Below are 16181 nucleotides of genomic sequence, written 5' to 3' on the forward strand. Positions count from 1 at the left end.
TTCTACCTCTAGGAGGGCCTTTACGATCTCCGCCCACAGCCTCTGGAACTCGCTGCCCACAGCGCTCCGCGCAGCCACCTCCCTACCCCAATTCAAGAAGGGGTTGAAAACCTACTTATTTGAGCAGGCTTACCCCTGAATATTCCCCCCCCCCGAATGTTTACTCACCTCCCCCCTTCCTCTGCCAGTACAATAGACTGGCATGAGTTTGCAATGTTTTTAATATGTCTAGGCTTTTTATTGTGATATGGTTTTTGTATACTGTAACAGCATTGGTGTTTATTGTACTGTATAATCTTGCTGTGCACCGCCCTGATTTGAAGAAGGGCGGTATAAAAATAAAACTTTTATTATTTATTTATTATTATTATTATACACACTGATTTTTCTAATATTATTCTGTAGGATAGAAGCAGTGGCAGTTAAAGTGGTTGTGAAAGGGCATCCATTCTGCAGTGTGGCAGCAGTTGGGTTAAAGCCAGAGAGCTCTGAGTCCAAAGAGGGGACTCCCACTTCTGGTCTGGCCCCTTCTAGTGGAGAACCCATGTTTTTAATGCTTTGTAACCATAACAATCCAAAATTATTTGGATTATGGATTTTGAAATATGTAATATGATTCCATATTATGGAATGTGATTATAATATGAATATAATATTATGGAATATGATTAATTAACTCTTTCAATTTGTTTTCAGAATGCCATTTGTTGTTGTCATGTGCCTTCAATTCATTTCCCATGGATGGCAACCCTAATCCAGGGTTTTCTTGGCAGGATTTGTTCAGGGGAAGTTTGTCTTTGCCTTCCTCTGAGGCTGAGAGAATGTGACACCCAACTTGACCCAGTGGGTTTTCACTGCTGAGTAGGGATTCACACCATGGTCTCCAGAAGGGTAGTCTATTCAGACCAGTCTACTTGCCTTTTCAGACGATGAAGTCAAATTTTATGGAAGGCAGAGATAAAAACATTCCCAGAGATCCACAGCTCTGCATTTGTTGAAACCAGCTGGTCAAGGACACCACACATTATCTGTGACATTGCAAACTATATGAAATCGCAAGAAATAAATATTTGTTAAGATGTTTAGAGCCTGTAGCTTCCTCAGTTAAATCAGTTAATTTATCTAGATTTACAGTGAAAGGAGACCAGCTTGGAATTACCTATGAGGATAAACTGAGATCAGTTGCTTCTCTTAAGAAATGTAGGCTCAGAAATTGTATTTGTGAGGTTTGTATTTGCTGTGTGCTTTATATTTTGGTACATTCTTTACTAATTCCTTAAGTCTTCCCTTATTATCTTTTACTGTATTCTTTGATGATTATTGATTTTTCTTTTGGCTACAACCTGTGTGTTGTTTTTGCTGTTGTTGGGTGCCTTCAAGTAGTTTCCAACTTATGGCGGCCCCAAGGTGTCATGGGATTTTCTAAGGGCTTTCAAGTGCGGAGAGTGTGTGATTTGTGAAAGGCCACGCAGTAGGTTTCTGTGGCCAAGCGAGGATTTGAATCCTGGTCTCCAGAGTGGTAGTCCAAGGCTCCAACCACTGTGTTACACTGGCTAATTATACTTATACTGTATAATAAAACTGGAAATACATTTTTGCTCTACAGGATGTAAATTTGATTGTTTTGGAATTGTTTTATTCTGCATATACTGGGTATATTTGCATGCTATTTTAAAATCATAGAATCATAGAGTAGGAAGAGACCTCAAGGTCCTCATGGGTTCAAGAGTGGAGGCCTTAGTGAAATGAAGGCAGCAGTACATTTTAATGTCACAGCGGTCCAGATGTCCAGCATTCTGGCCGAACTACTGTATCTGGCACTAAAGCAAACAGGTACCTTACCATTTTGGAAAGTCTACCCAATAACAGCATATGGCAATACATAGCAAATCCCAGGAGATATTTTAGCCAACCATTAAACAGCAGCCATAGAATCACAGAGTTGGAAAAGCTCTTAGTATCAGGAATATTTTGTGATATAAGGTGAGGTATATGGTTTGAGCGTTGGGCTATGACTCTGGAGACCAGAGTTCGAATCCTGGCTCGGCCATGGAAACCCACTGTGTGACCTAAGGCAAGTCACACTCTCTTCACCTCAGAGGAAGACAATGGCAAACCTCCTCTGAACAAAAAGTACCAGGAAAACACTATGATAGGTTCGCCTTAGTCAGAAATGGCTTGAAGGCGCACAACAACAACAAATATCATACTTTTCCGGGGTGGGGGTCATGCCCCACAGTTTGAGAACCACTGTTTTAGGGAACAATTGTCCAGTAATGTGAACTTTTAATTTTGTTGGTATAATCACTGTCTGTATTTAAATAATATATATATTATTTTAAGTATTATGGTTACAATTTAGTTTCAGTCCAGGACATCATTTGCCAAATGCTAATCAAGGATACATTATATACCCACCTCTCCTGTTTTATCTCGCAGGTGGTGGAATGAATCAGAGGCTGAGTTCAAGACCTTTATTCAGAGAAGAAGAGATGATTCCTCTAGAACTGGATCAGGTAGGATGAGAATAATGGGAGAAGCTCTGGTAGCAGAGAGGCAGCCTGGATATTTTGCTTTTGAAATGCTGATAACTTAAGTGGAGTTCCTGCTATATTGGACCACAGTGGTTTGTTTGGTTCAGTGATGGTTGGTGGTTTCCATGTCAATGTGATTAATGAATCTGCTCTGGGTTTTGGTGTAAATTTTAAAAGTGCGGTCTAGAGTGTTGGATCTACTTTGAGGGTAAGATTTAGCAACTGAAATAGTGGCTTTAAGATCATAACTCACCCCTTGGATGATTCAGAAGAAGAGGAGGTGGTAGCAGTTTGCCAGGAATCTGCTGCTCCTGATACTGAAAGTCTCTCTGAGTCCCAGGAATTATAGAAGATGGGAAGGCAAAACAAAGGGATGGTCATCAGCTGTTCAGGAGTCGTTATAACAAGTCAGCAGTCCAGATATGAGATAGCAAGGAGTAAACAAAGGCGGGTTACAGACCGCCGAAAAGCAGCGGCCTGCACCCGCCCCTTTCCCCGGTGTATCAGGGCCTTAGCTGCCAGACCAGCAGCCTCCGAGACCCTGATCCACCTCTTTGCAGGCTGTGGGGAAGTGGGAAAAGGCCGCTTCCCTGCAGCCTGGAAAGGGGTGTCCTTGGGGCCTGGCCCCTTTCTCCCTTGCGTCGCTGGGCGCAGCTGTCTGAAGCGACGCAAAGCAGGAAGGAGCTCCGAAACGGAGTTCCTTCCGGGGTCACGCAAAGGGCGCCCTAAGCGCCCTGGCGCGGCCCCACTACGTCACAACCGCGCCGCCTTGTTTGGAGGTGGCGCGGTCGTGACCTAGTGATGGCGGTGGCCATGTGGAACGGCCGCTGCCATTTTCTACGCGCAGAGTGCGTACTAAGGTTAGGGGGTGTGGAAGCACCGCCCCTTCCTAACCCTAGTACGCACTCCGCGCGTACTATATGGTGGTCTGTAACTCGCCAAAGTCATCAAAGCAAAGTCAGTCCAAGGCCAAGGAAATGCCAGAGTACAGTCACTCACCCAGATAAGGCAGTTATGAGACATTGGGAGCTAGTAGGAGATTTAGAGAGCGCTCCCTCAACAACACCAGGTGCCTAATTATCTGTGTCACCTACTTAACAACTGCTGGGATTGATGTTTAACTTTTTGTAAAGGATAGGGGTGTACCTTCAGTCCTTGTTACCTCCTGCTGAGGAGCAAGGATCCCTACTGCCCTTGAATTATAGCCCCCTACTTCCCAGGTCACTTGCTTACTGGAGCATAGGACACTGGAAAGTTTGGATTAGCCAGAAGGTGATCAGAGGTCTGAAACCCAAGCCCTATGAAGAATGGCTTAGAGAGCTGAGTATGTTTAACTTAAGAGAAAGAAGACAGAGAGGTGACATGAGAGCCATCTTTAGATAACTGAAGAGATGTTGTGGGAGATGGAGCAAGCTTGTTTTCTTCAGAGAGTAGTACATGAACTGATGGATTCCAATAACAAGACCAGAGATTTCACCTGAATATTAGGAAGAACTCCATTACTGTAATAGCTGTTTGACAGTGAAACGGACTGCCTCAGAGAGTGGTGGATTCTGTTCCATTAGATGTCTTTAAACCAGAAGTTGGAATCTTTTAACTGGAATCCATCAGGAGTGCTTTAGTTGTGTATTTCTACATGGGATGAGATTGGATTAGATGGGCCTTTACTTCCTTCCAATTCTATGATTCTTTGAGTAAACCCCCCGAGTGAATTCACCGCTCCATTTATTTGAAAGTCACCAGCCACATTGATCCACTTCCATTTGGAGATCCCATGGGCAGGAAATTTGGGTAGTAATCCTTTCCCTGAATGGGTATCTAGATACAGTTGGCCCTTGGTATCTGCTGGGTTTTGGTTCCAGCACCCTCTCCAATGGATACCAAAATCTGGATGCACAAGTCCCATAATATACAACTGCATAATACAAAGGTGTCCTTTGTATGAAATGACAAAATCAAAGTTTGCTTTTTGGAACTTTTTTTTGGAGGGGGCAATATTTTCAAGCCATGGATGACTGAATCCTTGGATATGGATGGCCAACTGTACATATTGATAAGCTCAAGTGATAGTCATGTAAAATCTTCCTAGTACAGAGTTTGTTTGGTTGTTTTTTTTTAAATAATTTAAGGAAAGTAAACATATGACACATTGTCCTAAACGTTTTGTTCATAGTTCGAAATGAAAATATTTCATAATTCACTTTTACTTTTTTTCCCTAGAAAAATAATGGGGATAAAAAAAAATTCCCTTTAATTTTTTTCAAGCTTTTTGGGCCTTTGCATATCTACTTCTGACTTGTATAGAATGTTCTTTCTCCTGGCACCCCTTGCAATTAATTGTTTCTTCAGAAAACCCCCTGAACAAGGAGAGAATTGCCAGCATAAAAAACCAGGAGAGAATGCCTGTCCCAGACTTTTAGCACATGTTGCTCCTCACATAAGCCCATCACAACCCCTGCTGAAACCCTCACAACAATGAAAGGTGCAGGAGGGTGCATCTGCACAGCAGAAATAATGCAGTTTGCCACCACTTTAACTGCCATGGCTCCATCTGAGAAAATCCTGGGCTTTTTAGTTCTGTGAAGCACCATCACTCTTAGGCAGAGAAGGCTAAGTATCTCACAAAACTACAAGCCCTAGGATTCCACAGCATTGAGCCGTGGCAGTTAAGGCAATGTCAAACTGCATTCATTCTGCAGTGCAGATTCAGCCAAACACTTCATTTGCAAAATCCCCCATCTTTGGGGAAAACAGCCATCTGCACCAGAATGACCAGATGTTCTCACCACAAAGCAGGACAAAAGTACCAAAAAAACAACAACCATAGCACAGTCAAGAAAAAAATGTATTGTAGAGCATTACAAAAGAAAATCTAAAAACACTCATATCAATATGGACTTCATGCTCCTGACCTTAGCCATGCTCAAAAGGGAGGACATTTTGGAATCCTTGCTGGACAGGAGGTGGGAATGAAGGACACATGGCCTGGAAAAGGAGGACATGTCTGGTCACCCTGCATGAGAGCTTTAGGCCGAAGAAGCCAGTGGAGCTTTGAAAGCTCGCATTGGTCCAAAACACATTGCAGAAATAATCCATCCAGTTTGCCTTTGCTCAGTGTTAGGAAATCCTGGGAACTGTAGTTCATTGTGGCACCAGAGCTCTCAGACAGAGAAGGCTAAATGTCTCACAAAACAAAAATGTCTCTCAGGATTCCCAAGAATTCTGAGCTAGGGCAGTTGAAATGGTTTGAAACTGGATTATTTCTACAATGTGTTTTGGATAGATTTGGTGCATTTTCGTTGGGCAATAAAGGTATCAATGTTCTGTGGATTTTGGGTGGTGTTGTACTTTGCCACCTCCTGGGTATGTTCAGTTGGCAGAGGAGGCTATAAAGACCTTGTGAAACTACAAATCCCAGAATCCCCTAGGATGGAGCTCCAGCACTTTAAAAGTGGTGCCAAAAACCTGCATTCGCATTACAGTGTAAACACATAATAATGCATAGTTTGATACCACCTTTACTGCCTTGGCTCCAATGCTACAGCAAACTGGGATCTGTAGTTTTATGAAGCATTATCCCTCTTTAGTAGGGAAGGCTATAAAGACCTTGTGAAACTACCAATCCCAGGATGCCCTAGGATGTAGTTCCAGCACTTAAAACTGGTGGCCAAAAAAACTGCATTAGCTCTACAAAGTAGATACATAATGCATAGTTTGACTCCACTTGTAACTGCCGGGGCTCCAATCCTACAGAACACTGGGATCTGTAGTTTTATGAAGAACTATCCCTCTTTGGCAGATAAGTCTTTAAAAATCTTGTGAAACTACAAATCCCAAGATTCCCTAGGATGGAGCCCCAGCACTTAACAGTGGTGCCCAAAAAACTGCATTGACACCACAGTGCCACAGGATACATAATAATGCGTAGTTTGACACCACTTGAACTGCCCTGGGATGGAGCCCCAGCATTTAACAGTGGTGCCAAAAACTGCATTGTATCTACAGTGCAGAGGCACTCATCAGAAGGCCAGCAGCCTAAACAGCCTCCTAGATGGCAGGGAAAGGATTAAAGGCATAGAGGGTGTTTTCCCAGGGCGCCTAGAGAGGCTGTGTGGGAAAGGGGGGGTGTAAATAGCAGGCCCTCCTTCCTTCCTTCCTGTTTCCTCCCCTGCTTCCTTCCGGTCTGCTTCTCCCACCCACCCCGCCTCCCACGTGGGGGGAGCTGGCTGGCTGCTGCTGGTAAAGGGTAAGCTGTGCCAGTGGTCCTGCTCAGTGGGAAGATCACAGGGACCGGGGGGGGGGGGTGGAGATTAAGGACCTTAGGGGATGGAGGAGGAGGAGGAGGAAGAGGAGATGATTGGGATGGAGGTGGGGGTCCTTGGGAGAGATGGGGAGGAGGAGACTGAGATGATGATGGTGGTGGTGCTGAGGATGAGGGGGGGGGGGCCTTGGAGGAAGAAGGGGGGATGAGGATGAAGGTCCTTGGGGCAGATGGGGAGGAGATTGAGATGGTGATGGTGGTGAGGATGAGGAACCTTGGAGGAGGAGGAAGAGGAGATGGAGATAGGAGTGAGGGACATTGGAGGAGATGAAGGGAATGGGGGGATAAGGGATCTTAGGGGAAGGAGAAGAGGAGGAGAAGTGGTAATGGGAATGAGGGTCCTTGGGGGAGATGGGGAGGAGGAGTTGAATTTGGCGGTGGTGAAGATGAGGGACCTGGAGAGCGAGAGAGAGAAGAGGAGGAGATGGGGATGGGAATGAGGTCCTTGGGTGGATGGGGAGAGGGGGGAGGAGATTGAGGTGGTTTGGGTTGTGTGAAGATGGGCGAGGACTTTGGAGGAGGAGGAGATGGGATGGGATGAGGGACCTTGGTGGAGATGGGGAGGAGGAGGGGGGCTAGGGAGGAGGATCTTGGGGAGGAGGGAGGGATATATGGTGGTGAAGATGAGGAGGGCCTTGGAGGAGGAGAGGTGTAGCTGGGAATGAGGCACATTTAGGGGGTGGAGGAGGAGGAAAAGTGTGGGATGGTGGTGGTGAGGAACCTTGGGATGGAGATGAGTAGGAGGGTGGTGGGATGAGGGACCTTGAGGAAGATGGGGAGGAGGAGGGATATGATGTGTTGGGGAAAATGAGGATGAGGAGGAGATGGGAATAGGAATGAGGGACATTGGGGAGATAGGGAGGAGAGAGAAATGGGGAGAGGGACCTTGGGGTGGAGGAGGGATGATAGGGATGAGGATGAGGAGGGGGAATGAGATGGAATGAGGGGCATTGGGGGAGATGAGGAGAAGGGCAGACAGGAGGAGGAGATGGGATGAGAGTGGGATCTTGGAGAATGGGAGGAGAGGATTGAGGTGGTGGTGAGGATGAGGATGAGAAACCTTGGAGGAGGAGATGGGGATGGAGATAGGATGAGGGACTTTGGAGGAGCAGGGGATGAGGGACCTTAGAGGATAGAGGAGGAGATGATAGGAATGGTGGTGGTGAACGACCTTGGGGGAGCTGGAGATGAGGAGGTGTAGGAGGTGGTAGTGGTGAAGATGAGGATATGATGAGGGACCTTGGAGGAGGAGGAAATGGGGATAGGAATGAGGGACATTGTAGGAGAGGAAGAGGAGGAGAAAATAATGAGGGTGATGAGGGACCTTGAGGGAGATGGGGAAGAGGAAGAGGAAATGATGATGGTGGAGGAGATTATGGTGATGAGGGACATTAGGGCAGATGGGGAGGAGGAGGGGGTTGGGATGAGGGACCAGAGGATCAGAGCTACCATGCCGGGGCAAAAGAGTGGGACCAAAAATATCACCATATTTTAAACTTTAAACTCTTACATTCAATGACTTTAGCTTTGGAGAAGTATTTCAGTGTTTTGGCATTCGTGTGTGAGGCAGAGCCACACCAAAGCTGGGAAGCCACCAAATGAAGACAGCATGGGAGGCGGGGTGGGGGCAGGCCATATAGGAAAGGCTTCAGGGCCAGATTTCATTCCAGTCCCTGAGGCTTTTCCCTTGTCACTGCTCATTAGGCCCCTGTTTAATTTGTCACCACCTTATGTGCTGTAGCTCCATCCTATGGAATCCCAGGATTTGTAGTTTTATATGGTCTTGTGCCTTCTCTGCCAAAGAATGCTGGTGTCTTTCAAAACCACAAATCCCAGAACCTGGAGGATGGAGCCATGGCAGTTAAACTGGTGCATTAATTTCTACAGTGGTTCCCAAGCTTTGGTCCTCCAGATAATGTCAACTTCAGCTCCCATAATTCCTGACTGTTGGCCAAGTTGGCTGGGGCTTCTGGGAACTGAAGTCCCAAGGGAATGGAGGACTAGAGGTCAGGAACCATGAGGCACTCATATTTTTTGGATCCATTTATTTATCCCACCTTTCTCCCTACAAAAACACAAACACAGTAGTGAAGAAGAGTTTTAAAGACAGTTAAATAACCTAGCCTATAAAAACAATACAAATCTAACTTTTAAAAAAATGTTTAAAACATATTGATAAGGATAAAAGTAGAGCACTTGCTATTGAAATACCATTCTGCAGCAGTCGGATAGTGACCAAAGCCCTGTCTGAATAAAAAAGTCTTTGTCTGCTGGTAGAAAGAGAACAAGTAAGAGGGCCAGTTGAAACTCCTGTGGGAGGGAGTTCCACAGCCTAGGAACAGTCACCAAGAAGACCCTCTTAGCAAGGCTTTTGTGACAGATCATGTTGTTAGTCCTGACTAGAGTAGAGCCATTGAATCAAAGGGATTTCCAAGTGTGCCTGTGACTGAAAGATTTTCCTGGCTGCATTAGAGAATTGGGTGAACAAGGGAGGCCTTTGGTTGGGTCCCGAAAAGTAATTGTCGTCTTCTGCTTCCAGGCTGAGAGAAGATGGCAGCGGTGGGGAGCTCTTCTGTGACATCCGTAGACCTCCCCTTACTTGAACAAGGAGAGAAGATGGGGGGAACAGAAGACCCTGGAGGTCCCAAACCAGGAAAGGAATCCAAAAGAACAGGAAGAGACCTTCAGGCAGGGGCAACAAAGGACCTTTTGGGGTGGACAGCCCCCCAGCAGGTGAAACAGGAACCAGGGGAGATGATACCCCAAGGCTGGGATGGATCCCTTCAGGAGTTCTTGAAGGCCACCCAGTCCCCTCATCTAGCATGGGGAAACCCGCAGCTCCTGTTGCCCATGCCATGGGAGGAGAATGGAAAGGGTTTCCCATTTGAGGGAGCTGCCGATGCTTGGATGTGGCCCCGAGGAGAATGGGCGGCCAGGCCCTTAGTGGGAGAAACTCAACCAGCTTCCCTCAGCATAGAGGCAGGAAACAGGGGAGACAGCAGGAGGTTAAAAGCAGAGGCCCCAAAGCCCAGCCCCATCGGTGCAGAGGCCCAGCGCCGGCGCTTCCGACAGTTCTGCTACCTGGAAGCTGAGGGCCCCCGCGAGGTGTGCCTCCATCTCCGGGCCCTTTGCCGCCAGTGGCTGGAGCCTGACAGACACTCCAAGGAGCAGATCCTGGAGCTGGTGATCCTGGAGCAGTTCCTGACCATCCTGCCAGCGGAGATCCAAAGCTGTGTCAGAGAACGGGGAGCAGAGACCTGTGCCCAGGCAGTGGCCCTAGCTGAGGAGTTCCTAAAGGGGCAACAGGAGCCCAAGAGGTGGGAGCAGCAGGTGAGTTAATCTTCCCTCCAAATCGAGAGCAAGGGCAGTGTTAATCAATCCTCCTCCTCCATTGCCCAGCCTTCTCAGAAGGAAGTGGGCCAGTGGGGAAGCCACTGCCTGTCCTCCTACTCCTCTGCCTTACTAGGGATTCTATATGGAGAACCTCAGGAGAAAGCCCGGGCAGCAGAGGACCCTTGAAGTTGTGTCACATTCTTGTGGGCTACCAAAAATCCTTTGGTGGGCCACGTGCACGCCTAGGCCCTTATGCTGAGCAGGCCTGACTTATAGCAACCATAAGGCAAACCTATCATGGGTATTTTTGGGCAAGATTTGTTCAGAGGAGGTTTGCCATTGCCTTCCCCTGAGGCTGAGAGCATGTCACTCAGTGGGTTTCATGGCTGAGATGAGAATTGAATCCTGGACTCCAGAGTTGTAGTCCAGCGCTCAGATCACTATGCCATGCTGACTCTCATTTGAGAAGGCCTAAACCAAAAATGAGTTGAACAGTGTTATCACTAGTGTTGGCGTCACTTGGTGCTCATGGTTTCACTCCCCCCCCGACCTCCTCCCAAACCCCACCATACAGAATCCCTAGTAATACTTTTTGTACTAATGTTACTCATAAATTGTAATTCTCATATATCACTCAATGTAATGGTAATAGTTGTTGCACAAACAACTAGCAAAATCAAAACGATACCTTTAAATTGCAGAGTCTGAATGTATTTATATGTGCATAGCTTCATGTGGTTAAAGTGAAAATTTGGTAAGATGTGAAGTTTTTAAAGAACAATTTTCAAAAACTAAAATGTAAAACTTAATTTTAAAAACTCCTGGGGCTTTCCCCCACTGAGTCTCACCACTCTTGCACCATCTCTTCTGCTGAGATCCAGCATTTTAAAAGGATGCAAATGAATGCTATAGTCCGTTTCTGCCCAAATGTTTGGGGAGCAGTGGTGTCACCCCCACTTAGCATGTCACCTGGTGTTTCATGTCCCAAATGCCCGCACTTTGTAGTGACACCCTGGAGCAGAACCCTCTTGCTTTTCCCTCACACATTAGTGGTGGCTGGTGGCTTCCACATCGCCTTCTTTTGGACATACAGTACTTTATTATAGGAACTCATTCTATAAGGCAGCACATTCCACTGTCAAAGAGCTTCTAAAATAATTTCCCTGACTATTCATACAGTCTATAGGGGTCCTTCCTGGGACATTGCTGGGACCTTCACTCCATGCATCTGAGGAAGTAGACCAAGTCTACCAAAGCTAGTGCTACAAATTTTATTAAGGCCGGTTACAAACCGGCACTTGGGACGTCCGCAGGACGTCCCATTTTAAAAAAGGGGCGTCTCTTCTAGACGCCCCTGGGTCTAATACAGACTCTGTCCGTACAATATGGCGCCAGCCGTTCCACACGGCCGGTGCCATCTTTACGTATCGGACGCTGTGCGTCCGAACGTGTTGCAGCACCTGTGACGTCGCGAATGCGCCCCTGGCGCCTCGCGACGTCACAGAGGCGCCGCAGAAAGAAGCTCCATTTTGGAGCTTCTTTTTTGCTCCGTAAGGGAGCCGCGCAGTGTGGCTGCGACGGCTCCCTTACAGAGCAAACAGCGGCAGTCTATAACCCGCCTAAGTTAGTCTCAAATATGCTACAAGATCCCTTTGCATACTGATATTGCAGGCTAGCATGGCTGTGTCTCTGAGTTATGAGAAATGTCCTTCCGAGAAATTATAGCATGGCTCTTAGCTGGGAGCAAAAAGCTAGGAAGACACCTTGAGCTTTCTGCCCCACTTCCTAAAGGAGATTTTTACGTCATTTTCATTCCAGGTGCCAAAGGGTTTTCAGGAAACTCCTGGGAATGCTGCCAAGGCTGAGCAAGGCCCATCAGACAACGGACAATGGCAGCTCTACAGAGAGGCCAAGCAGGACAGCGATGGAGAGATCAGCTCCTTGGGTGAGTAACTCAGGTCAGGGAATAAAGTACAGTTGCCCCTCCTAATACGCATTTGAATATACACGGAGGGGGTGACCTCCGCTATTTGCAGTGGTGCATTCACCCTTGCTGCACACATGGGGGTGTGCTCCATTCAAGCCTATGGGGTTGAATAAGCGTGAGCCTCCATTTTTGTGGGGTGAGTGGGTCCAGAAGGGATATCCTGCAAAAATGAAGGGCCAACTGTACATTGAAATGAACACCATTAGCAAAGCTTGGTTTCACGCCTTCCCTCCTCAGCCTTAGGCCACATCTGCACTGCAGAATTAATACAGTTTGACACCACTTTAACTGCCATGGCTCAATGCTGTGGAATTCTGAGCTTTAAAGGAAATAACCAATGCTTTGTTCTTTGCCTGAAAACTAACTGGCAGCTGGTGGAACTTAATATTTTAATATTGGTGTGATATGTTCATTTCTGTAATTATATCTTACTTTTTCACTTCAAATTCTCTTTTTTCTTTTGTACATGGAATGATTGGTGTGTGTCTCTTTTCCTTTTTCTGTCTTTCAGCGGGCGACGGGTGGGTGAGTGAGAACGAGGAGGAGAAACCTCAGCTGAAATGCTCTGAGAAAACAGTACCATCTGAGGCTTTTGGAGATGCTGCTTTCTTGTGCCAGGAGCAGCTAGAGGCCTTTGAAAATGAGCACAAAGCAGAGAATCAACATGAAGGCCTTTTTGCAGAAGGAAACTGTAAGCCAGTCCCTTGTCAGAGAGGTGGCCGGAAACTCGGGGAAACCACTGCCCAAGAAGGGATCCAGAGGAAAAAAGTGTGCATGGAGTGTGGGAAGGGATTTGCCCGCAGCTCTGATCTGCTGAAGCATCGGCGGACTCACACCGGAGAAAAGCCGTACCAGTGCCTCCACTGCGGGAGGAGCTTCAGCGACCGCTCCAATCTTATTGCACACCGAAGAATACATGCTGACAAGAAGCCATATCAGTGCTTAGACTGTGGGAAATGCTTTTGCCAGAACTCTTACCTGGTCCGCCACCGGAGGACCCACACGGGCGAGAAGCCCTACAAGTGCTCCTATTGTGGCAAAGGCTTCAGCGACAGCTCAAACTTGGTTGTGCATAAACGGACTCACACGTCGAGCGACAAGCCTTACAGGTGCCTGGATTGTGGGAGGAAGTTCAGTGAGCCCTCGCTCCTCAGCCGGCACCAACGGATGCACGCCAAAGAGAGGCCGTACAATTGTTCGGACTGCGGGAAGACTTTCCGTCACCGTTCGGATCTCGTTCGTCACCGGAGGACCCACACAGGCGAGAAACCATTCAAGTGCTTAGACTGTGGCAAGTGCTTCAGCCAGAGGTCCCACTGCAGTACACATGAGAGAAGACACACTAGGCAGAAACTCTTCCCACAGTGTTCAGATAATGGAAAAAGCTTCAGCACTGCTGACATTGGACTTCCTGCAAAGGAGGAAGTTGCTGAAACTTCTCAAAGAATTATGACTCCAAAGGACATGAGGATGGGGCACATGTGTGTCCTTCTTCACACAGAATGGGGTTACTTGTAGTCTTGTTTGATTGTAGAACAGCCTGATCGCTTGGAGGAAATTTTTAACTCACCCCAGGCAAGTAGTAGGGACGTCTCCCTCTCTCTGACTGACTGTTTTTCTCTCCCTTCTGACTGAAAATTATTTCACATAGTCTGCTTCTTACTTATTTTGGGGGTCAGATTAGTAACTTTTACTCTGTGCCGAAATAGGGATTAGAATTCAGCATTTTGGGACCCTCCTTTTGTTTTATTTTAAAGCATGTTTCTGGCCCTACTTGCTGCCCATATCATTTTGAAAGCATATATGCCTAAACAATATCCAGAGAAATCTCAGAAGCCCAAACAGTGAGTGAATTTGAAGGGGATCTTGCAACATGGACAAGGCAGAGCTGCTCCCACTTTCTCTAAATGAAAAATAGCAATATGCCAGATTGGTGGAGTTGTAGAATGAGGCTACTCTGGGTAGGATTTGGGATAGTTTCTTGTTTTGTGCTTTTAATTCATTTCTGACTTATGGCAACCCTAAGGCGAACCTATCACAGAGTTTTGTGGGGCTGAGTGTGTCTTGACTAAAGTCAGTTAGAAAGTTTCCATGGCTGAATGGGGAATCGAACCTTGATCTCTAGAGTCCTAGTACTACGCTGAAGCAACTACACCACACTGGGTATCTCGCATAGTTTAGCTGCCACATAGTCAGTGTTTTGACCTTAAGGCAGGGTTGTTGTTGTTGTATGCCTTCAAATTGTTTCTGACTTATGGCAACCCTAAGGCAACCCTAACCTGAGGTTTTCTTGGCAAGATTTGTTCAGAAGAGGTTTGCCATTGCCTTCCCCTGAAGCTGAGAGTATGTGACTTGTCCAAGGTCACCCAGCTGGTTTCGTGGTCAAGGGGGGGGGAAAGGGCTCAATAAAAGGAGAAAGGTGGAAGGAAGAGGATGGAAGGAGGCAAGATGGAATTGAGAGTGTAACTGAAATATAGCTTATTCAGCCCAACATGTTTTGGGAATGATCTTGGCAGAGGGGACAAGTGAACAAAGAGATCCTTTATATGAATGGATCTTTTCCAATAGATCCAGACGTTGCTTTTGGGGCAAAGTGTGAAGAATTTCCCAGCTAGCATAGCCACAAGCATGATAAGCCTGAATCCTTATTTACATTTCAGTCTCCCCACCTAAAATATAGCACAGGCGAGCAACTGGAGCGGCCAGTTTCCACCATAAACCCCCTGTGGCCTTCATCCCCCCTTCCATGGCAAGCCCAAATACCTGTTTTCTCCTGCAGTCCCTTTCAAAATTGCAACAAGAAGTGGGGGCCCATCATTTCTGGTCACCATTTTGAGAAGGACTGCAAAGGAAAACAAAAGTATTAAAGGGTTCTAGGGTGCTTGTTGTTTTGGGATAGTGGCAAAAAAATGTGTTTTCATATGTTTGGAGGTCTTTTATGAAATGGGACAAAATTGCCTCAAAATTATGTGTTTTTGTTAAATGGGAGGGGACTGATAGGAGACTTCAGGGGCCACCAAAATGGAAACCAGGGGCCACACTTTGCCTACCCATGATATAGGACTTAGAAAATGAATGATGTTCTTTGGTGTCATCGGGGACAAATACTCTGGGCCAAATAAACTTTAATTTTAGTGTAGTTTTGTAACTAAGCCCTCAAAAGTCACTAGACAACAAGGAGATTTATTGCCATGAAGATACTTGGATTTGCAACATGCCTACTTATCTCTGGGAATATGGACTACCAGTCCCCTAAATGTTGTACAGTAATTGTTGTGTGCCTTCAAGTCATTTGCAACTTTTGGCAACCCTAAAGCAACACTTATCATTGGGTTTCTTTGCAAGTTGGTATGTGTGTGAGGATACTCCAGCCCTATTTTCAAAAGCCATTTGTCTGGTTAGTAATAACTCACTAAAACATGAGTTAGGTGTTCTGTTGTTGGCATTTTTACAAAGCTTCTGTGCTACAGCGGGTTCTAATTTGGATCTGAATAGCATCCCTGTCCCCTCCCCTGGGAAAAAGAAGCATTTAAGGATGGGCATTTTTGCATGGTGTAGTGGTTTGAATGCTGGACTCTGGAGACCAGGGTTCAAATCCTGGCTCAGCCATGTAAACCCATTAGGTGAGCTTGGGCAAATCATACTGGTGGCACAGTGGTTAAATGCCTGTACTGCAGCCACTCATTCACAAACCATAAGGTTGCAAATTCAATACTAGCAAAAGGGCTCAAGCTCTACTCAGATTTGCATCCTTTTGAGGTCACTAAAATGAGTACCCAACTTGTTGGGGGCAATTAGCTTACACTTTGTAAATCGCTTAGGGAGTGCTTAAGTGCACTGATAAGTAGTATAAAAATGTACTTGCTATTGCTATTGCTATACTCTTTCAGCCTTAAAGGATGGCACTGGCAAACCCCCTGGGAAGAAACTTGCCAAGAAAACCCTGTGATAGGGTTGCCTTCGGTATGAAATTACTTGAAGGCACACTACAACAGACAAATGGTAG

General features: G+C 46.4%; 2 protein-coding genes across 3 annotated transcripts in view; one reads left to right on the forward strand and one right to left on the reverse strand.

Annotated features, from left to right (window-relative positions):
- The window catches only part of LOC121922021 (zinc finger protein 420-like), a 319204-nt gene that overhangs the window by 53881 nt on the left and 249142 nt on the right, over window positions 1-16181 (reverse strand). The window lies entirely within an intron of this gene.
- Window positions 2385-15841, forward strand: LOC121921896 (zinc finger and SCAN domain-containing protein 31-like). Of its 2 annotated transcripts, none has more exons than XM_042450608.1 (4): window positions 2385-2516; window positions 9395-10185; window positions 12007-12133; window positions 12687-15841. In XM_042450608.1, exons 2-4 carry the CDS (start codon window positions 9406-9408, stop codon window positions 13691-13693), a joined length of 1914 nt encoding a protein of 637 aa, XP_042306542.1. In that variant the 5' UTR covers window positions 2385-2516; window positions 9395-9405; the 3' UTR covers window positions 13694-15841. The 2 variants fall into 2 exon arrangements, with proteins under 2 accessions (XP_042306542.1, XP_042306543.1); XM_042450609.1 differs by lacking the exon at window positions 2385-2516 and adding an exon at window positions 6712-6780.

Source organism: Sceloporus undulatus, chromosome 2, assembly GCF_019175285.1.
Source record: "Sceloporus undulatus isolate JIND9_A2432 ecotype Alabama chromosome 2, SceUnd_v1.1, whole genome shotgun sequence".
Lineage (NCBI taxonomy): Eukaryota > Metazoa > Chordata > Lepidosauria > Squamata > Phrynosomatidae > Sceloporus > Sceloporus undulatus.

Bases quoted from the DNA above. Each gene is read 5' to 3' on its own strand.
- LOC121921896 (XM_042450608.1), top strand. From the start codon at position 9,406: ATGGCAGCGGTGGGGAGCTCTTCTGTGACATCCGTAGACCTCCCCTTA. The intron at 10,186-12,006 runs GTGAGTTAATCT...TTTTCATTCCAG, and splicing joins CCAAGAGGTGGGAGCAGCAG to GTGCCAAAGGGTTTTCAGGA. The intron at 12,134-12,686 runs GTGAGTAACTCA...TCTGTCTTTCAG, and splicing joins TGGAGAGATCAGCTCCTTGG to CGGGCGACGGGTGGGTGAGT.